Source organism: Leptosomus discolor, chromosome 1 (assembly GCF_034619465.1).
Source record: "Leptosomus discolor isolate bLepDis1 chromosome 1, bLepDis1.hap2, whole genome shotgun sequence".
In the NCBI taxonomy this organism is placed as follows: Eukaryota; Metazoa; Chordata; class Aves; order Leptosomiformes; family Leptosomidae; genus Leptosomus; species Leptosomus discolor.
The window spans coordinates 74,303,695-74,325,890 of NC_141391.1; the positions used below are offsets into that span (position 1 = coordinate 74,303,695).

Here is a 22,196-nt window from a genome sequence, read left to right on the forward strand (position 1 = left end):
TTTATACCTGGCCCTGGCAGCCTCTCCGCTGGGGATTTCCCCCTCGTCCCACTTTTTTTTTTTTTTTTTTTTTTTTTCCTTTTCGCCTCCCCCCTCCCTCCCTGGAGCGGTGTGAAAGGGGGTATTTTCTTCAGGGTATAAAGCTGAGAATACAGAGGAAGAGAGGCTAAGAGCTTCACCTCATTGCCTCACTCTCCCTTTCATGTGAACATCCTGCAACATTTCCTTCCATCCTGCCGCACCTCTCACCTGGCCAGCGCTGCCCAGATCATGTCCGCTAAGCTCCTGCCGGTTTTCTTCCTCCTCTCAGTGTTTCACGCCTGGTAAGTCTGCACTCCCCGCGCCTCCCCCCACCCCCTCTCCTCTCCTCCTCGCACCGGGGCTTGCGGGCTGGAGTCCCGCTCGCCGGAGTTTGCAAAATACTCGGTGCCCGGGAAGGACAGCGGACTCTTCCTCCACCACTACCCCGTGCCGTGCCGTGCCGGGATTTTATTCCCAAGCGCGGCTTCCCCCGCTCCCTCCACGGGATCCCCTGGCTCCCACCCCGGACAGCTGCAGCCCCGCTGCCGGAGCTGCCGGCGCGGCGGCCCCGCTGCTGTTCCTCCTGCCCCCCCGTGAAGCCGGAGGTCGTCCGTGAGGGCTCTGTCCCGGGCCGACCCAGCAGAAAGTTTTCCCGCTCCGGTGGCTGCCCGGGCCCGGCACCTGGCGGGGCGGCGGCTGGCGGTGCCCGGGCTCCCCTCAGGGCGCGGGGCGGCCGGCAGCCCCGGCTTCCCTTCGCGCGTCAGCCCCGGGGGTCCCGGGGACGGGTCCGGCGTGAGAAGGGAGAGGGCAGCTGCGGGAAGCGTGAGCTCGGCGGCCGGCACTAGGCTGGGGTGCCGGGGGGTGCCCTGGTGCCTGGGGGGGCGGCGGCTACCGTTAACCGCCTCGCCCTCGGCCCGATGGGCGTTAGCTGCCCTGGAGGGGGGCCAGGAGGGTGCGTGTGGCGGGCCGAGGAACACCTGGCCTCTGCCTCAGCGGTGGGAAGGGTCTCCCCGTCGGGGCTCCCGCAATGGCGGGAGGTGAAAGGCCAAAGGGGGACAGGCGGCAGCTGCGGCCGTGACCTGCTGGACTAGGCTCGCTTTCTGTACCGGTGGTTGTCCAGGATACTAGGAAGGGCCCCTGCCACATAACCCAGCCAAAGGGGTCACCTCAGCTCGCCCTCGTAGGATCGGCCACAAACCGGGCTGCAGGCGTGCTCAGAGGCCCTTCCCTTCCCTTCCCTTCCCTTCCCTTCCCTTCCCTTCCCTTCCCTTCCCTTCCCTTCCCTTCCCTTCCCTTCCCTTCCCTTCCCTTCCCTTCCCTTCCCTTCCCTTCCCTTCCCTTCCCTTCCCTTCCCTTCCCTTCCCTTCCCTTCCCTTCCCTTCCCTTCCCTTCCCTTCCCTTCCCTTCCCTTCCCTTCCCTTCCCTTCCCTTCCCTTCCCTTCCCTTCCCTTCCCTTCCCTTCCCTTCCCTTCCCTTCCCTTCCCTTCCCTTCCCTTCCCTTCCCTTCCCTTCCCTTCCCTTCCCTTCCCTTCCCTTCCCTTCCCTTCCCTTCCCTTCCCTTCCCTTCCCTTCCCTTCCCTTCCCTTCCCTTCCCTTCCCTTCCCTTCCCTTCCCTTCCCTTCCCTTCCCTTCCCTTCCCTTCCCTTCCCTTTCCTTCCCTTTCTCCTCGGCAGCCTGACCCATGCCTGAGTGTCATCTCTCTCCCAGATCCCCACAGGAACTAGAGGCTGCTTCATGCCAGCCCCCAGAGCAAGTCCCAGACATGTGTTGCAGGAAATAAACCCTTCCCCCACAACCTCTCAGAGATTTCCAGCCTTCCTCTGTTGCAGTTTATGCACTACATCCTTTCTGTCTCCTCACAGGATCAAAACTAGTGGCCTCTGAGGAGTTTTGGGGAAGGTGTCCAGCCTTTCTTGTTTGAGAATGGCCTGACATCATCCCGTGCTTGTTCCTGTGGACAGCAGGAATATGCTGGGAATTGGCAGTCACCAGTCGGGCTACAGGTGAAAATGGGACTTGAAGTGCCTTCAAGGAGCTTAATTATGTAGAGGCAAGCAAGGGAAGTGAAATAACTAATTCTTAAGGAAGAAAACAAAACATCTTGAAAAATATGTGTCTAGTATTAGTCTGAACTACTGTGGAACCTCTCCCACCTCCAGTCTTAATCTAGGAGGTAGGTAGGAATTTACATGGTTTGGAGATACTTTCTAGGAAACAAGCTGCTAGGGTGAGGGATTTAAAAGGTCTGCCAGTGCTTAGATTCTTGTTACTGACAGGTTTTAAAGAAGTGGCTCCCTGAAATGGGAATCATGATCCTACCTGAACTCAGCTCTCATTTCCACGTGCAATCTGAATGCCTCCAGTAAAGTTGTGGTGGGTGCAGCTGAAAAAGACGTACGCTTCGTGTTCCTTTCCTATCAGCAATTCAGCACCACTGCAGCGTTTCAGCTCTGAAATATCAACCACGTATGTCTGGAGACGGTGCCTCCTTTGAGAGTGGTTCTGTAACTGCAGTATTAAAACACAGGGCTTGTCATTGATTTGAGGGAGAAAAAAAATACCACAAAAAATCCTCTTGGGTTTTTTTAATGCTCATTGGGTGAATTATAGAAAAAAAGACCACGTTTTCAAAAAATACAGCTCACTAACAGAAAAGGAATGGTCTTCTGTTCAAAATTTCCACTAAGTTTTCTCTACTTTTGCAACTTGGTTATATGAGCTCTCTGTAGAAAATCCTCAGGGGCTAGGATTCAAAATTATTTTTATATAGAAATTGTACATAGAGCACTCACAATTTGTGAGGTCATGTTAAGTGATTCATGGCTAATCCTTAGGGCCGTATTGGCTGTAGACCAGTTTTAATTGAAAGTTTCATTAAATGCTTGAATGGTGGTCTGCAAGCAATGTTGAGGGTTGATGATGCTCTGTGATTAAATTTTTATGCTTGTATTCATTTTTTTCTGTTACTATAGTGTCTAGCAAGTGTTGTGGACATCTGAGATATTTTAAAAGACACAAGTGTCATTATGGAGAGAGGGAGAGAGAGAAAGGAGGTTGCTCTGATGATTGTAGCACATCCCATGAATAAGCAAGGCTGGTGCCTCTGATTCTCCATTGCTTTGCACTTTGCAAAATTACTGTGTAAAAAGGTTGCAAAATGATCACCAGGGCAATTGCAGGTCGAAGCAACACATGCTTACTGCTGTAGGTTCCACCACTGGGGTTATCTTTTCTCCTGATAACTTCGCCTCAGTTCAACTGTCATAGATTTTCTCCAGCCAGAGACATCAGACAGATCTGGTTTCTAAGATACCAAAAGATACATCTTCAAACCAACATTTTACTGTTCGTGTACAGAAAGCTGCACAAATGAAATTAGTCTTGTGTGAAAATAGCTCTAGCTGTGACTTCTGGGCTAACTGTAGTTTCACCTCATTCATATCAGCATGCTCTTAACATAAAAATAATCCACCTATGAAGGAAAGAAGTTGCAACTCTAGGTGTTTTTTAAAAAATGTCATTAAAACTGCAGGGAAATTCAGATTAATTTATGCAATGTATTTGTGCACTTGTGATAATCCATCTTAAATTCAAGGAGCAAGCTCTTAATTCTAAGCCTTGTAATACATTAAACTCTGAAATTCAGGCACTGAGAATATAATAATTTATTAATAGGATAAAATGATCAGGAAGTATTAAAAGAGCTGAATTTTTAATACTCTTATTAGCCTTTGTGCAAGAGATGAATCAGTTGTCTTGATGTATTAATAAAATAATACTGCAGATGTTCACTCTTCCTAAGAGTGTATCGTAAACTAACTAGTCAGGATATGTTGGTTAAAATGCAGGATATAAAATATTGCTCCGATAGCTGTGTTAACTCCCAGAGCATATTTTTTGAGAGACCGTCAGAAGGCAATTTCTAAACAATTCTCAATTGTGACCCATGCACAGATACTCAACAACTGTTAATGGGAACATCCTGTTGCAAAACCAGCCTCAGGCTGGGTAGCTGCAGAGCCAGGGGAGATGTCTAAAACTTCTTCAGATGAGTGCGGAGATTTACCCAGAATGTAAATTCAGCTTTTAATTACGTAAAATAACGTCTATGTTTGATTTGTTATTGCAGTTCTAGAAAGGTTGAAGAGGATGAATATGAAGACGGAACAACTAACCAAAAATGGGTTTTAGCTCCAAAAACACAAGACACAGATGTGACTCTCATACTAAACAAGCTGTTGAGAGAGTATGACAAAAAGCTACGGCCAGATATTGGAAGTAAGTACTCCTTTCTGCACAAGTGAGGAGAAGCATCTATGGGTACAGAAAAAACATCATGTTATATTTTAATTAGTATGCACAAATGTCTGGGAAAGTGGAGATTAAGTTTTTTTGGCAGAAGTTCATTTCCAAGTCAATATTTCGAAAATGCTAATTCTCACGGGAAGATGTGGTGGTAATGTAGGGTACTGAAATTTAGTTTCCTAGTGCAGAGTTTGTGTAGAGATGTGGAAGGGCTAGCTCTAAAGCATTCAGCAGGTCTTTGGCAGAGCTAGGAACATGCTTATCTTTTTGTCACCCAATCCATGCATACAAAAAACTCACACTGAAGAGCTATCAAAACCCCAGAATATTAAACCCAAAAAGTAGGACACAGCAAGAGCAGAATGTGCATCTACTCCCCTCAAAATGTGATTGTGAAAGTTATGTTCCTTAACACTGAGGAGAAGGCACTAGGATTTGCCTGTGTCTAGGGCAGCTCTAGAGATTTTCTTCCCTAAACCAGAAGGCATCTTATGTCCCAAAGAAATCCGATAAAATGCAAGTGTCTTGTGGGCAGTACTACTACATAGAGGTTTAAAATTTAGATAAGAGCCAATAGATACCTGTATATAACCTTTTTGAGCTCTTTTCCTTTTTTTTTTTTCCGTGTGTATAAAGAGGCTGTGTGTTTCAAACCTGTATTTTTTTGGCGTTTGTGGTTATGCCATGTTTGCCTCCTTAGATCAGAATGGCTGTAGCACAACTGCTGCTCAGTTTGTTCACAGCAAGTTTGCATGACAGAAATCAGAGAGAATTTGTCATTCACATGTACTGCGCCTTGCATATACTTCAGAATTAACTGGGAATGGCGAAGGCTCAAAACAACCACCTGATGTAATTTGCTTTTCCTAAATTTTTGCAGAGATTAGCACTGATTATAAGTGACACTGCTGTTTGCTGGTGGAACGTGTATTGATATACTTTCTAGGTGATCCCTTTGCATCAGTTTAGCAGGAAGCAAGAGCCATCTGTGTGTATTCACCACTACAATCATTAGTGTCTCGTAGCTATGCATTAATACATTAGTTCCAGAAAAAAAAAACCTGTGCTGTGGTATGAAAGTGTTTTGTTGGGTTTTTTTCATAGCTATTACTTCAATTTTCCAAAGTATTTACAAAGATCATATTTGATAGATGTGTCTGTTTTTATCACCGAGTGACATTTATCTCTCGCTCACTCCTTAGTTTGTCATACTGGATTTAGCCAAGCTTTAATGTCTGATGGAGAAGTACTTTAATGCGGTTCCCCACCCGTATCAACATCTGGAAGATGTTCTCAGACATATCTTTTATTTTACTTTGTACACTGTATCCTCAGATCACTGACTTCAAGCAGACTAAATTATTTTATGCCTATGTGGGGCAAAGTAATAATTCAAAGTCCCCATGTCAGTTGCCATAAAATCAGTAGAGGTCAGATATATCTTACAGCACTGGAAAATCATTGTTACCAAAATAATTCCTTTTGTCTCTCCACAAACTTTCATAAATCCTGTTTTAGAGAAAGGACTTAAGTTACACAGCTTCTCATATATTGTACCAAACAGAGATTTTACAGTTCTCAACTACATCTATCTATTTCTGTCAAGCATCTGAGTCCTAGGCCATTTTTCTCTTTGATAAGCATCTAGCTATTTCAGGACTTGAGCTGAGTGTTGTTCAGACTTTAGAGAAGTTAGTTCACCTCTGGTTTCTTCCCTGGTCCCTCTTCCCTCCTCTCCTACCTTTGATGCAGATAAATAGCATTGCCTTTTTGAAGCTGAGGAGCTGATGGATTTGTCAAGGAGAACACGAGGGGAATGTTAGAGAATGGGGCATTATATCTAACTTCCCCGAATTGCTGGCTGGTGCCTCACGCACAAGCACATCTTCCTTTCCATCTGGGAGAAGGTACCCTCCAAAGTAGGTGGTTGACTTGTCCTGGCAATTGAACTGTTCCTGCCCTAAAAGTCCAAGTATTAATACAAACCAGTTAATGCATAATACATATCAGTTAAATCACTAGTAAAAAAAGTAGTGGAACAGGTAACGTAGAGCATACAATAATTTGAATTTATAGAAAGCATGGAATGAACCAGTGGAGGAAGAGAGAAGTAGTTCCCAGAATCAAGCAGAAGTGCAGTCGATAAAAGACGCTGAGGGTTAAATCCAGTCAGCTACTCATTAGGGCATTTACATTTGTGCAGTGCTGCCTGTAAGCAAATCGGCTGTCCCATGGGACAGAGGACACTCACCCTTTCATGCCACATTGCTCTTCACTCGGTTTTACAGTCCTTTATTGCAAAACCACTACTTCTAACAGTGGATAACTTTAGCAATGCTCCTGAAGAAATGGTCTTCTTTCTGAATGTAGTCTGAAAAGCCTAGGAAAATACTGACTTCTTTGCACTTTCAAAGGTTAGAATTGCAATTTTTAGATCACTTGGGAACACGCTTTTGCAAGCCAAAGGCCATGGGAAGAGGGAGAAGACTGTGAAAATAGAAGGTATTGAAGTGCATGATGGCCCAGGCAGTGACTTTTCTGTGGTCTTTCATCCTTCCCAGGGCAGCTGATATTTTGGCTAGCTCAGGTATGTACAGGTACTACCTGGCATTGTACAGGCATCTTCTGAATGCCTGCTTGCTGTGCTATGGGTACTGAGTTCTTCAGTAATCACATCACCTCCAGGCCAGTAGAGCCACCAGTGAATAAACTCCTGTGAACAGACATTTAGCCATGCTCCTTTGTCCCCCCTGCCCAGCCCAACTAAACCACTGTAAGGAGCATGTAGGTCAGAGCAAAGATGAAAGGCCAGGACTTGCTCTTTCCTTTCTTTTTTTTCTTACGCTGGCCTATACTTGGCCTAGGCTTTCATGTAAATGACTGGCAGTGAGATCACATGCTCAATCTACACTCAGCAGCACAGGCATCACCTGCAAGGTTCTAAGCCAGGATTTTGAAAGAGTGGGTTGAACAACCTAAGTGTTAGGCAAAATAGTCACCTTCTGAAGGCTATCAGCAGCATGACCCCATAACGGGACCTGTCTAGCTAAAAGGGGCCTTTGGTCTTTGGAAACAAAGCAGTGTTCTACCAGGAGGGGAGTGTCTGACTGCATCCCCTGTGGCCACACACTTGGCAGGGTTCTCGTCTCCATAAATATCACAGCTTGTGAGGGTTTTCATTTTAATGGTGGCATCTGGCAATTTTCCGTTATACCACAGAACATACATGCCTTTTGAAATTTAAAAAAAAAAAAAAAAAAAGAGAAAGAAAAGAAAGCACATCACACCAAACACCTTCTGTCAGTGTACTGATTAGGTCAAAACCAAAAGTGTTTTATGGAGACAGAGCTTCTTTTCCACCTACTTTTTACCAGCTACATTTATAGGGCTGAGAGTTGTGTTGCATAGTATAAAACACACCAGTCCCAGATAACAAGTAAACATGTTCTGAAATATGAAGGTTTTAAAATCCCTTTCATAGGCAGGTACTATGGAGTTTGTTTCAAAGTCCTTTGAAGTGAAGACCTGTTCAATGGATATGCAACCTTTTTGAAGAGCAATAAGGCTTAATACCCTGCCAGAGTGACGTTTTTCCCCCTGTGTCACACTGACATTTAGTAGGACTAAGTTCTGGTTCTGAAATTTTACTTCCTCTTTATTGATGAGAACAGGAATAATAGGCAAACCAACAGGCCACAGAGTAGAATGATGGTAATTACAGCTAGAAAAATTCTCAATCTTAGGTTTTAGGTTCTATTAATAAACTTGTTTTTTGTCATTACTCCCTTTTTGATTAATTGGTTTAAAATGTAAGTTCCATTAAAAAAAAACCAACCCAACAACAATGAAGGAAACCACAGGTAAATTAAATAGCATACGACAAAACATGCTTCCTTCAAAGTCACTTTACTTTAATGAAACCTTCTTTAATGGACAGGTTAGTCCACAATGGAGTCCTGGAAAATAAAAGCTACCTTTGTCACTCTACATTGTTTCACACTTATCTTCATATGGAATGTAGGTTGCTTTAAAGAGCCAGAAAGTTTGTAACAGTGTATTCTTCCAAAGTGAAAGTTTTACCAATCACATTCCCTGAGTGCGCTTTACCTGTGGAGGATAATATGCTGTCTTTTTATTTCATTGTGAAAGTCACCTTGCCCATCAAAAAGGTTGGTATTTGAGAGGTTTCTGAAATGTGCCATTAGTAGCGGGAGGAAAAAAAATCTCACTCTAGACCAGGCTTTGAGCTGCAGTACTCAGCTGGAGGATGAAGAGCAGTAAGTCTTAAAAGAGTTGTCTTTCAGTAGGTAGCTGGTTTGCTTACCTCAAAGAAAAGATGTTTTTTGCTCTTGTTCATTAAGAAGGAATAACTAATGTGGGCCAAAATTTCAGTGATGTCAAGGCAAAAGTAATGTTAAGACTAGTTCATAAGCTGAGCTAAACTCCAAGCTTCCCTCTTTATCTCAATGTGCTAATGTGAAAGATAACAACACTTCACCAGTAATTTTTAGAGAATGAAACTGTTCTCTGAGCATCTCTAACAAGCAGTCAGTTACCTCAGCACTCTGATTTTGGTGCAAAGCATATTCTAGAACACATATCCTGCAGTCTGACCAGGTGCTCTCCAGCTTTCCTGTGAATACCTGCCCTTTTCCCAAGCTCCTGAAATACTTTCCCCAGAACACAGCAGGACTAGAATAAGGAGTTACACACACTTGTTAGGTACAGACAGAACTGCTGTTCGCTACCTTTCCCCATGGTGTTCCTAATGTGAAAAAGTGGTGGTAGGAAAGTGATACATTTCTGGTGTAGCATTTTTAAAAAATGCCCCAAAAATGATAGAAAAAACCCATCAAAGTTATTTCCCCTGCATTTCAGGCTGTACCAATGATCTTTGCAGTTATTTATATTATACTCTGCCAGGGAAAGTTCAATACTTTCAGTTAGTTTCTATTTCAGAGGCTGGAGCAAAATAATGCTGGTAAGAGAAAAACCAACTAGAAGGGACTACACTCTAGTGTACTCAAACTACCCAGGGAAACTGAAAGTAGATGGTGATTGCAAGTATTAGAAATTAAACTAAAATAAGGTAAAACCCCAAATCAAGGAATAGAAAATTACAAGACAGAACTTCCTGTGTCTCAGAGTTACTTATCTGACAACTAGTTTTTCAACTGATACTTCTTGTAGTGGTCAGCTAGAACAGTCCAGTTGTTTTTCTTTGCCACTCAGGCACCTTTATAACCATTAAGCAAATTTCTGAAGACGAGAGCAGTCTCACAAATAGCTGTGCGACTCTCAGTACCTTGAGTAGGTTTGTACAAGTGTAGCTGGTAGAAACAGGTGGGCTCCTTTGTGTTGGCAAACACGGAAGAGTAAGTTCTGTCTGACACGCTTTACTGTACTGGCTTGGCAGGATTTAACAGCAGTTCTCTTTTTAAACAGCTAAAAGTTCTCTCTGTAACTAATTTAAGCAGTTTCTCAGTGCATGCAAGGAGCAGATCTGTTGGGTGAGCAGGTCCAACTTTTTTTCTCTTACTTTTTAAAGGAGATGTGCATTTTCAAGCGCAATCCTAATGAAAACTTTGAGTTCTGAAGGTGTATCACAACTTTTCCTCTGACTGACCTGCCTTCCTAGCAGGCCACACAGAAATGAACCCTGAAGTGCACCACAGGCTATTACCACTGTGGCTGTCAAGTTATTTTTCCTAGCTGCTGATTGCCACACCTGATACTCTTTAAAATTAGCTCCAGCAAGGTTTCCCCGTATGTGGTGACAGAGGGTTGCTTATTGCCTCACAGATCAGAATGTTTCCCAGATCATAGTGCAGAGAAAGCTGCAAACTGTCATACAAGGTCAAATTACCACTTTCTGCTGTAAGTCTTTTTTTTCTGTACTGGCCTATGAGAGAGTGTCAGACATTTTATAACAAGAAGTAGTGAGAGAGACATTGTCACATAGGGACTGATTATAGGCAAATGCACCTGGGCAGCTAACCAGTGTGTAAAGGTACCACACAATGGGAAGGAGAGAGGGTGTAACTTCTTTGTAGGGTGGCAGCACTCAGGAGGGGAAAGCTGTAGTCCTGGATCCAACTTCTGTAGTATTGGGCGCTGCAGAAGGTTGTGGAAATTAGTCTAATTTAGGTTTAGAAGAAACTTGAATAACCCACTGCTGAGGATGAGCTAAGACTCAGCTAGGAAGCAGGGCTGAATATAGGGAGAGCTCAGGAGCTGAAGAAGATCATAAGAAAAAAATCAGAAATGTTTTAATTGCCTCATTGATACTTCCATTTTTCTTTCTTTCTTTTTTTTTTTTTTTTTTTTTTTTGGGGGAGGGGGAAGTGGATTGTCTTTATTTCAGAAAACTTTTGTTCTGGTTCAGCCACCAAACTAGAAATCCATTAACTGTCTATTTCCATGAGTAAGACAGTAAATATGAAGAATATTTTAGTGCCAGTCATCTCTCATGCGTTGTGTGTAAGCACACGTATGCGAGGAGAGGAATATTCCTGAGGAAAGCATTGCCATAAATGAGAACAACCTCTGCTCTAGGTGAGAGAATAGAAGGGATTTCTTGATTGTCTGTGGGAGTTCTAACTCTCCAGCATCTTCACTAACTGATGCTTTCTTCTGCAGACTTTGCCATGAACATCTCTAGAATATTAATGGCAAGGCTAATAAGTGAGGGGTAAACTACTCTATGGCCACTTCAAAGTCCCAGTTTTAGATTCTGAAAATTGTGATCCATGTTTGAGTTTTAAAACATGACATAAATAGGTTGGTTGCACCTAATCCTTGTCAGGTGACAGTATAGTGCATCAAATGTAGGCTTTTTCAAAATCTAGCATGGGAACATTTCTGATTAGGATGGGCTGTTGACACTAAGTTTTTTCATGCCTGTATTCCTCTTTTCTAATCACTTAACCATGGAGCTGAGTAAAATGGAATTTCTGACTTTGGTTTCTGACCTGGTTTGGTTCACAGCTTCTCAACTGTCAGGGGAAACACCCTACTTTTTACTCAACCTTCTCTCAGGTAAAACTCTTAATATGTCATACTAAAAGAATACATAGAGAAATAGTATTCCAATGCAGTGACCCTGAAGCCCTCCAAATTAATGTTTCTGCTTAAAAAAAATAAATAAATGTAGGTTTATTTTTTTTATTATTTAACAGGTTTGGTTTTTTTGTTGTTTCATTTTTTAGAACACCTAATTTAAATCAAATGCTGGAAAGCAACACTTTAATTTGAAGCTTACAGTACTTCAATATAGAGAAATACTTCAATATTTGAACATTTTGTTTTTCTGAAACTAATCTCATAATTTGACCCCAGTAATACAATTCTTTTCAGATAAAAGTGCTCTTTTGTCTCATTTGTAATGAGCCACTTGTATCTTTGCAACACTTATGTCTTAGATTTGATCTGTTGAGTTGACAAAGATGCACTGGTTTTGTGTTGGAGAGAGAGGCCTCTTACCTGAGTGCTTAACAGCAAGGTCCCTTACAATACAACCTATAATATGTAAATAATTAATTTACCCAGATAACTTTTATTCAGAGTTTTATTTTCTGGCAGTGATTACTTGCTGAAACGGCTTGATACAAACTCAGACTGAATGTTTTTCTTGAGTGGCATTGTAGGTGGGAAAGTTTGGTTGATTGTTAATGTTTGCCAAACTCTTCATCTAAACTGTCAGACTCAAAACTATATGTAGCAGCTGCTAGTTCTTATTTTGTCTTCTTTTCTGTAACTTCACCTAAGAAAACTGAGGAAGTTAGAGGTATAGCATACAGACTTTTGTGATGCCACGGACTGAGAATTAGGTAGGAAGAGCCTGAGATATTAATTACATAAGAAGATCCCTTTCTTCTTTCTCCTTCTTTCTGCGGTTACCTAGGCTATGGTGGCTTTCCCAAGTGTTTTTAGAAGTCTTTTTGCTCAGGGTTCTGAGCAAATATTTGTAAATTGGGCAGATGTACAGCGCAACAGTTGCCACTTTGAGGTAGCAGCACAAATTAATAAATTATGCTGTCATCTTTAAACAAGGAAAACTTTCTGCACGTATTATTTTAAAATATTGTTGCTCTTTTGTGCAATTTTATGTTTTTTTTTTTGTGACTGCTGTTGTTCATCCAGTCCTTGGTTGCTAACTTGCTGGACTTTGCAGGAAGAAATTCTAGTATTGTTTAGTCTTATGATATCACATAGGAACTCCCCCCTTCCTATGAATATAAGTAAAACAAAAATTTAAAACTTTAGGGATTGGTTGTAAAACCAGCCTAACATTAAGATCTACAGTTTTCATTCCCACACAACATAATACTGGAAAAATTACAGCTTGTGCATAGGGAAAAGCAAATGAAAGATAAAAGTGCTGAAGGTTCATTGATGGTGACAGTGGGATATGAAGAATAAAAGTGATTAGTAGTTAGTTGAGGGAGTCTGTTTATGTGCATGCTGTCATTCACACTCCTGGACAGAATGCCAAGAAAACCTACCATGTGAATAAAATACCCCATTCAGAAGACTGTGTTCTCATCCTGGTATTGCTGTCATCCAAACTTTCTTTCCAGTGTGCACCCAATTTTTGATTATCCTTTTGATTTTCGTTTGCAGTCCCATTTTGGTAGTTTGATCCTAAAACATAGGGGTGACAGTTCTTTCAGAGTTTCTGTGTCTGTAGCAAGTGGAGGGCTTTGACCTCTCTCTGTTATTCAAGCCCATTCTCTTCTATGCATGAAGAATGAGTCTTTTTTTATGATTTTCCTCACTGATACCTTTGTAGAAACATAGAACAGAGTCATAGAATCATTTAGGTTGGAAAATACCTTTAAGATCATAGAGTCCAACCATAAACCTAACACTGCCAAGCCGACCACTAAACCATGTCACTAAGTGCCACTTCTACCTATCTTTTAAATACCTCCAGGGATGGTGACTCAACACTCGCTGTTACTATGTCTTTCTTCAAATGTGGTAATTTTTCCTAAATTGTAGGAGTTTTAGCTGACCACGAGTGTCCCTGAGAAGTGACTTGTTAGCATAGCTGTTTGTTTTACAGGAACAAACAGGTAATTAGATGTTGCCTATAAGGTTGTGTAGGAAAATATTAATAGTCATCATCACTAACACAAAGTAAACATGAACACTATAATCATTACTACTGTGGTTACCGATAACTGTGCAATGATTTATTACAGCTTTATCCCATTTTAAAAATAGCAATTTATGTGCTAATGAGATAATGTAAAATATCATTACTGAGTAATTTAAAAAAATATCTCATTACTGTAGAGCCAATCTTGTTAGTCTTTTGCATTCAGAAGTCTTGCGGAACTTAGGCAGAGTTTAAGTGGCTGTGTATTTCTGGAACAGTGCTCATATTGTGTTTGTTATGTGGTTGTATGTCTTCTAAAAATCTGATGCTAATTGCTTTGCTTCTATAAATATGTGTGTATTGATCCATAACATTTTTACCACTGCTGTTTTGGGTAAAACCAGAATAATTTGGGCCCGGGAGTTGCTTAAACAATGTAAGAAAGGTTAACTCTCAACAAAGATGAATTTTAATTTTATTTTAAAATTTATGAGAGCTCAGCTAATTCTACTCATGTTTAAATGAGCTTCCAACAAAACTATTTCTTAACATTAAATTTTAAAAAATAATTCTAAATATTTATGGTTTGTTCAGGAACATAAATACTGTTTGGACAGATGTCAAACGTGGAGGAAGCTTTCTGTATGAAGCAAACAAAGCGGTTTCATTCATGAAATAAGCATCAATTCTGAATAGTGGAGATCTATCAAAAATTAAGAGGTATTTTAAAAGGACAGGATAATTCGAAGTACTAAATAAGCACAATAAAAAGTCACTTATTGCAGTTTTTTTCCCTTCATGACTTGTGAAATTGTATAATAATCCCTTTGTTCATTTCCTCAAAAGCCTTTTAAAATTCTTCTGATCTGTCTGTGGAGTTTTTCACACATGATCAACTTGCATATGTTCGAGAGTAAAGTCTTCACGGATTTTAATGGGGTTCAAGCTCAGATACTGTTTTTTTTTCACCAGTGTAAGTCTATAAAGCAGGACTACACAAATCCTATAGTTGGCCTGCATGGGTGTTTGTGATCAGGGCATTATTCTAGCTCTTTCTGTGTTTTGTTCTCCAGACGTACCTGACCTAAAGGTATTCACTGTCTAAATGTTCACCTGGCTTCTTAAGTGAGCTATGCAGGCAGCATTGAATTCACGACTTCTGTGGCTAGGCGTCTTCTGAACTGTCTAAAGTTTGTAGACAAATTTTGCTTGGATGTGTCTTTGAGATGTGATAGTCACAAGGCTGACTGGAATATAAACGCTCCATCTGTCTCAAAGCCATGGATTTGGATCAGATGGGGACTATTAAATATTGGCATGACCTTAGTTTTGTTTGCAGATATTTTGGTTGGCTTGATAAATCTCCTCCTCAATTGAACCCAACATGTTTGTAGATTAAATAATTGAAATAAGCAGTTAGCTAATCTTAGTGCTGTATAGCACTGTAACACTGCAGTTACTTGGAGGTGCTTACATTGTCTTTTAGGGAAAGTTAACTGCCATTTATTAAAGAATGTTTCAAAGAACTTTGAGAAGATTAGTACATTTGTTGACAGCCTTTAATTGCTCTCCTCCATATGCTATATACATGGTTCTGCCAGTAATTTTTCTAAGTTTCTGACAGCTCTTCAGAACTATTTTGTGCTGATGCCGATATCAAAATGGTACTGGAGCTGAGTGTCCATTTGTAATCCAATTGGCAATTTTTAGTGAGGTATTAACACTTCCATTGTTCAATCAGTAAGACTGTGAGGACTTTCTTAGTGCAAGAAAAAACTCTCCATCTGCAGCTCAGCAACTCCATGCATGTCTTAAATCAGTCCATGAACTGAGTGTTCACAAATGCATGTAGTATACAGAAAAACTGATCAGGCCTTGAAATAATTGGTAATATAACTATTTATGTCTTTCCATGAAACTCAGTTTATTTTTAAGACTGGTAGGGGGTGAGTTCGTTCTAATAAGGCATGATAACTTTAAGACTCAGTTATTTTTCATAATGCATTTTGGATGAAGTACTCTTAAAATCTTTGCCTCATTGTGGTTGGTATTTTGAATTAAAATCCTAACAAATCTTAAATTTATACTTGATGGTTCTCCTAGTTTATACCTGTTTATATACATGAGAGACTATGTGCAACAAGAACTACACTCTTCTGTCTTTTCTTTCAAAACCTGATTGCATATTTGCTATACAATCATATTACAATTGTATTTTCTGCCTCTGCCTAGGAAGACTAAATATCATCCAAAGGAACTTTCAGTCTTTTTTGTTGTTTTAGTGATATAATAGCTTACCTGTACTTTTTTTTATTTTTAATTTGAATTTCACTGGAAATGTCTGAGGCTAGATGCTGATTTAAATTGACATTAGAAGTGGCTTCTGCTTAGTTATCTTCTGTTTTAAGATTAGACCTTTACTGTGATTAAGGCCAAATTCTCTTTAGCATTAACAAGCAGTGCTTCATTTCTTTGCACCAAAGAAAATTTGGCCCAGCATATTCAGGAGAAATTATCATTTCATAATCTATTTATATGCTTAACTGCAATGATTAAACAAAAATGGATTCCAAGGACTGTGTTCTGGTCCTGAACCTTGTCCCTGATCCTGCCAAGATTTAATTGCATGCCAGTTTGCATCACTAAGTCTAGTCTCATTAATGTTCACCAGAACTCCTTAGTGCTGAACTTCCAGCTAGATAAGTGCATAAGCCCTAAAAAGTTCAGAGCCCTTTATTCCACATATGCTATCTTGGTAAAAGAGCTAGCTGTAGTTTCCTGCTATTACTAGTTCCTATGTAATGACATTTATTACCACATTTTGAGGCAAGTCTCATTACCAGAAGCTGCTAGACTCCTATTTAGTTATTAGCTGGGTACAATTAGAGTTGCATTAATCAGTTGTGCTTGTTCAGCTGAGTTCAGATTTTCTTTTGCTGAAGGGAAAATCTGAGTTTATAAGCCAGTACTTCAGACAATTGAAAACCATGACCTTAAATAATCCTGGATGTTCTGACCGTATGCAGTCAAAGAAGTGTGTGGTACTTAATGAATTAGAGAGAATAGTTATAATCTTCAGCCATTATTTGTACCCACTTTAGTGTCTGTTTTTGTAACGTTAGGTCTAGTCTTCCTAATGATATGTGCATACCAAAGTCTTGCATGACAAGCCAGCCTGCCTATTTTTTCATAACCATCCAACTTTTCAGGTACTTTAGAACTCCTGGACATCTCATTGTTAGTCTGAAGTTTGGGGGATGCGGGCAAAAATTATTCATCTTTACATGTGAAGATTCCTGTCTATCTTCAGCTTTGTGCTGGATGGCTTCTTAACCTTTACACAAATTAGCTGTTATCCACCTGAGATAAGCTTTCCACAGAACTGTGGTATTTAACTGTTCCACACTTCTCTGCACAGCAACTTCCCCAAGGAAAGCTCTCTGAGTTTTGAGTGGCTGATGCACCTGCATTTCCTTGTTCTAGGGGCCTTGGTGATTGGTGCAAAAAGTCCCGAGTTCAGTATAGTTCCCAAACTCCAGCGATTTGAATTGCTCTCTGGAGACTTTTGAAGACCTTGTAGAGGGGAAGGTGCCTCTGTGGGAAAGGGAGATGTCTAACAGAAGCTGTCAGCCTACTAGGGCCACATTTGAAACAATTCTAACTATGGAGGTTAGAACAGGATTTATACTTACTTAGTTTTGGGTCAGATAACCCTGGAGAAAATAAACCACCGATTTAGATCTCAATTTAGAGGTTAATGTATACCCCGTGAGGTCAGAAGCAGGGCAGTATAAGTAAAAAACCCAACGTGCCTTTCAGTGTAGAGTGTCATTATTTTAGGCTACATCACCAGTAAGAGCTATCTGAATAATGTCCAGCAGGTACACTGACACCAAAGATGCTAAAAGGAATATAAATCCTAGTGGCCTCAGCTAAAGAAAGGAGAACAGAGCTTGTCCTTGCCTATTAAGTCCTGGGAGTCTGAGAGCATGGAAGATCTTGTGAGAAACTTGCATTAACTAAACTAAATCAAATTAAAAAAACTTTGGATGAATGAGTGCAAAGGCAATGTGCACTGAAGGGAATGAGTCTAAATTGAAAGGAGAAGAGTTGCTTAGGTTTAGCTAAATGGATATCATAATGATTTTACTCTAAGTTAGGATGATTTCAGGACTGATGAGATGAGAAAATCTGAAAGATTTTTTGGTGTGGAACACATATTAAAGGACCTGCATGTTGAGGCAATGGGAAAAAGTGATGTTCTGCATTATATCTAGTTTCATGTCAATCATTTTAGGTTTTGACTTTGAGCTGCTGTGCTTAGCACTGAAAGTTTCTTTAACAAATTGCTGCTGGGATAAATGGGGATCATGATGATAAAGTGGTACAGGCTGTAATTTACCGCAGTTTTTGTTGGGTAGGAGGAAAAGAACCTTGTCTTACTGAAAAATACATAAGCCGTATTTCTCAGGAGTTCTACTTGAAGAATAGACCTTACAGTTATTGGGGAAGAAAATATTTAAAGTGATTACTTATATTTTCTGCAAAATAATATTAATTTTTTTTTTTTTTTTTTTTCTCCACAGTAAAACCAACAGTTATTGATGTTGACATTTATGTCAACAGCATTGGTCCTGTATCATCAATAAATATGGTAAGTGACTTGCTAACAAGTATTTTTACCTGGACTTCTGGTCTTGGCATCAATACTAGCTTTTGAAAAAGACAATGAGTACAAGTGGGATAGGTTGTTTTGATTGCTGATTTAGTTCTGTTTTCAGCTATAGCTGTTTTTCAGATGGCTCTCTTGTGTCTCTTCAAGAGAAGAGACGAACAAACCTACACGCAGTATTATGTTCTGTGTTGTCTACCAGAAAATGCTGGTAGATCTTGAATGGTAAAATAACCATCTTAGGAAAAAAAAAAAAAACCACTATGAAGCAAAGCTGTTGCCAAGAAAATTCTTAACTTAATGTTTCGAGAGTCAATCAGATATAGAGAACTTCGTAATGTGGAGTTATTGAGAGTCATCACATACTAACAGTATATTTATTTGAAATTCATCATCTCTTCAGTGGTTACTTTTCTTTCCTGAGTTATCAACAATCTTTAGCCTTAAAGTATAACTTTCGAGAAGGTATACATAGCTATACTGCATGTGTAAAGGCAGGAGAAACTGAAAGAGTCTGTGTGATAGTGTGACAGTAGTGAACCTAGCAAAACATAACAGTTAGTTGTTATGGTCTTCTTAACTCCAAGACATTCCTCAGTTCTGCAGCAAAACATTATGATTTAGGAAGCAAGATGAATGTTTATGCAGCTATGGAGGTATGGGCTACTGTGGCTGCTTGTGCAGCTTCAAGTTTGAATTCAGCACAGCATTCCTCCTTGTAAACTAGTCTGAGTTTTGTCTTAACACAACTTGGAAATGGAGGATCAGTTAATATCTTAATTTACTTAAAGTTTTTACACTGACCTCTTCAAAGCAATTACTTTCTCTTGTTCACAATGACATTCAAAGGCTGCTGTGTACAATGATCATATAAGAATCTTATGAATGCATTGTATGTATGTTTTGTACTTTTGGAACAAAAGTTCCTGAATTTGAAAGGCGATCACTCAGCCTGATTCATTGGTTTTGCCTATGTATATGGGATAATGTAAATTATTGCAGCATGTCAAATATTAGGTGGTCAGAGACTCCTGTGTGCCCTGGCAGTGGCAAATCTGGTGAGAAAAGACAGAATAAATTACGTGCCAGGAACGACACGAATATGGCCACATATTCAAAGAGTGTGAAAAGTATTGGTCATATTTCACGTGAAGCACTGAATGTCAAGCAATGGGAGTACCTGCTCCATTCTTGAACTAATAAATAGTTAATTATCTTGCCCTTCACTGACTGCATACCAAAATGACTTGTCCAGGGAATGATTTATTGGAAGATCTGTTGTTCTTATTGTCCTCTGGCTTGCATCTGCTAGGAATGGATACTCTGTTCAAAAACAATCGGGACAATGGTGAGGATGCTTACCTTTCAAAGTCTTTTTGCTCTTTGCCCCTCTGAATTAGCTTGTAAGTAGCATTTTGGGGTGCTGGAAATGTATGGGGAATAATAATTAAGAAAGCATTTGATTGCAACTGCTTCAGGTAGGAAGAAGGAAAAAATAGTAATAGAAGGAACCAGTGGTTCTTGGAAGATTATTATAGTACAGTCAAAGCATGACTAGTTTACTTATTCCTTGACTTTGACTTCAGGATATCTTTTGGAACCAAGATGGAAAGATGCACCAAGATATCAATTTTAAAAATGCATATGGTACCACTTTGTTGGCAGACGGTCTTATTAGGATAGTTAGTGAGTGTATGACGTAGAGATATTTCTTGGTTACAGCTGAGGAAAACTATGTATAATCTGTAAGGGCAAAATGATAAATAAGACAATGATGAAATATAAAATGTAGGTACCTGAAGTTTTGAGGACTCAAGTCTGCTTAAAGCTATATTTAGACTTTTGAATAGAATTGAACCTTATTTCGGATATGCTTGTGGAAAGTATATCACACTGAAACTGAATCTAGCTAAACATGTTGGAGCTTTATTTCTGTTCTCAAACGTAATTATCAATATATGAGATCAACATTAGGTACTCAAATGTAGCAAATTTTTGTCCAAAAGCTCCATTTCTGTTCTGTTACTTTGGAGTTTGTCCAAACTTACATGAGAGAACAGAAATGAGCTTGCAGTCTCAAATTTACGATGAAGATGGGAAGTCCTTCTCACAAACCTGCAAGCTAAGGTGCTGTATGATAACTTATTTCTCCAGAAACTGGTTGAGAAGCTACTTTCCCCCCGCATTTGTGCTATTTCAACTATTTGGCTACAGTATGCAGTAGCTCTGTGGTGCTATACTGGAAAAGAAAATTAAACACTTTTTGGAATTAAACATAATAATAAAAAAATCACTTATTTGTTTTTAAGTAAGCAGTTTTTCATGTAGACTGTGAACTGCCGGAGCACAGGTACAGAAATAGCTGAGTAGAAACAGTAGCTGGAAATTACCTGTGGCAGAGGAAGAGGGGAAGGAAGGGACCATCTCCAGTCTGATTCCTGTCATATAACTGAACTCTTAAAGCGAGAAGAATGTGTGTGAAAATTGTGTACAGAATTTAGAACAGTATTCCGTGAGAAAAAAAAAGAAAGAGTATTCTTGTGAGAATCTACATATGCTATATTTCTCAGCAGGACAGGAACTTTTAGCTTTTCTCCCCTAAATTATTATTAAAAGTTGAGCTATTCTGTCAAAGGCAACCCAGCAAGATGGTAGTTGATTGAGCAAAAAGAAAGATGATTACATTGATTTCCGTCTCTTCTGTTTCAAGAGTGAGATCATCAACATGTATGGAGGACTTCCCTGCTGTGTACTTCCAAACTTAGCCCTTAGCTCTATCACTTTTTTCTTCTGAGGGAAAATCATGTGGAGCTTCTCTAGAGATCAAACTCTGCAGGTGTATTTTCTTACCAGTTTTCATCAGCGGTTTTCATCCTGTGGGTGAAACCTAGGATGTAAAATAATTTTCTTTAAGTTATCAATTCAATGGGTGTTCAGTTGAATGTTCAAGCCGATTTTGTAGAGCAAAGCTTTTCAGATGTCACTAGCTTTGCTGTAATTGTTAGACTTGAGTATGAATATTAATATCTCACTGTTTCTTGAATAGTCAGGAAAAAGACAGGTGCTACCAGATACCTACCTACAGCAAAGATAACCTCAGATGAATTGTATGTGAATACTTGTGGCCCTGAGGAAAAATAAATCCTCTTAGATTGAGACTGGAAGTGCCACAAGGGGAGGAAATGTTAGGGATCCCTTCAAAAAGGCTTGAAGTCAAGGGAAAGATAATGTTCTCTGTGATAAAGATAGTGTAATCCACAGGAATATATGTCTGACCCTGCATTCCAGACTGTTTGCAGAGGGTTTATGCCACTTCTGCTAAAGGCCTTACCAGTGATTAATTTCCTGGTTGCTTTCAAAAATATCTGTTTAGAACCCCAAGATTTCCAGGAAAAGCAGGAGTGATTGTGAGAATATAACACAGATGCTCTTCTATTAGAGACTCATCGTTATAACATCTTTATGATGACAATAGAAACTTGTTGACTCTTCCTTTGTCTGGGACATGGAAGATTTCTTTGGGCATCGTCTAAAAAAAGCTAATAATAAATAGCAAGAAATAGGAATTGTGTAAGAATAAAGAAATAAAAGCAGGTTGAATAATGAACTGAGTGATACTAGGAGGTAGTATCAAGTGGCAGTGGCTTTGAAGAAGAATATAATGTCAGCATTTTGAGCTATGGCATGATGTTATGAAAAGACAGAAATAATTGATACTAGACAAGAATTATTTTAAAATTTGAAACTCTGAGATGTTTAAATGTCCATTACAAAATTTTAGGGTGGCTTTTTAACAGGTAAAAGCCATCTATTGTATAAATATCTTGATGCCTGTTGTTCATTAAAAAAATAACAGAATGTGAGCTTGGACTGATTTAAAAGAAACATAAACTAATTGATTTAAAAGTAAATGATGCATGGATGTTCTATGCCAAATCTTCTGTGTGCAAGTTATATCCCTCTTAGTTTTCATCTCTTCATAAAGTAAGTTACAGAAATCTGCAATTTGCCATTTCATGTTACAATGTCATTAGAGACCCTGACTTGTAGGATGAAATATTCATATCTATCGCAAGATTTTATTTTAACCTTTTC

General features: G+C 39.8%; 1 protein-coding gene across 1 annotated transcript in view; it reads left to right on the forward strand.

The window, feature by feature from the left end:
* The first annotated feature begins 270 nt into the window (after window positions 1–270).
* GABRG3 (gamma-aminobutyric acid type A receptor subunit gamma3) overlaps window positions 271–22,196 on the forward strand; it is a 332,651-nt gene continuing 310,725 nt past the window's right edge. The window contains exons 1-3 of the mRNA XM_086482208.1: window positions 271–323; window positions 4,151–4,299; window positions 18,016–18,083. Coding sequence (XP_086338334.1) covers window positions 271–323; window positions 4,151–4,299; window positions 18,016–18,083 — 270 coding nt within the window. The remainder of the gene's footprint in view (window positions 324–4,150; window positions 4,300–18,015; window positions 18,084–22,196) is intronic.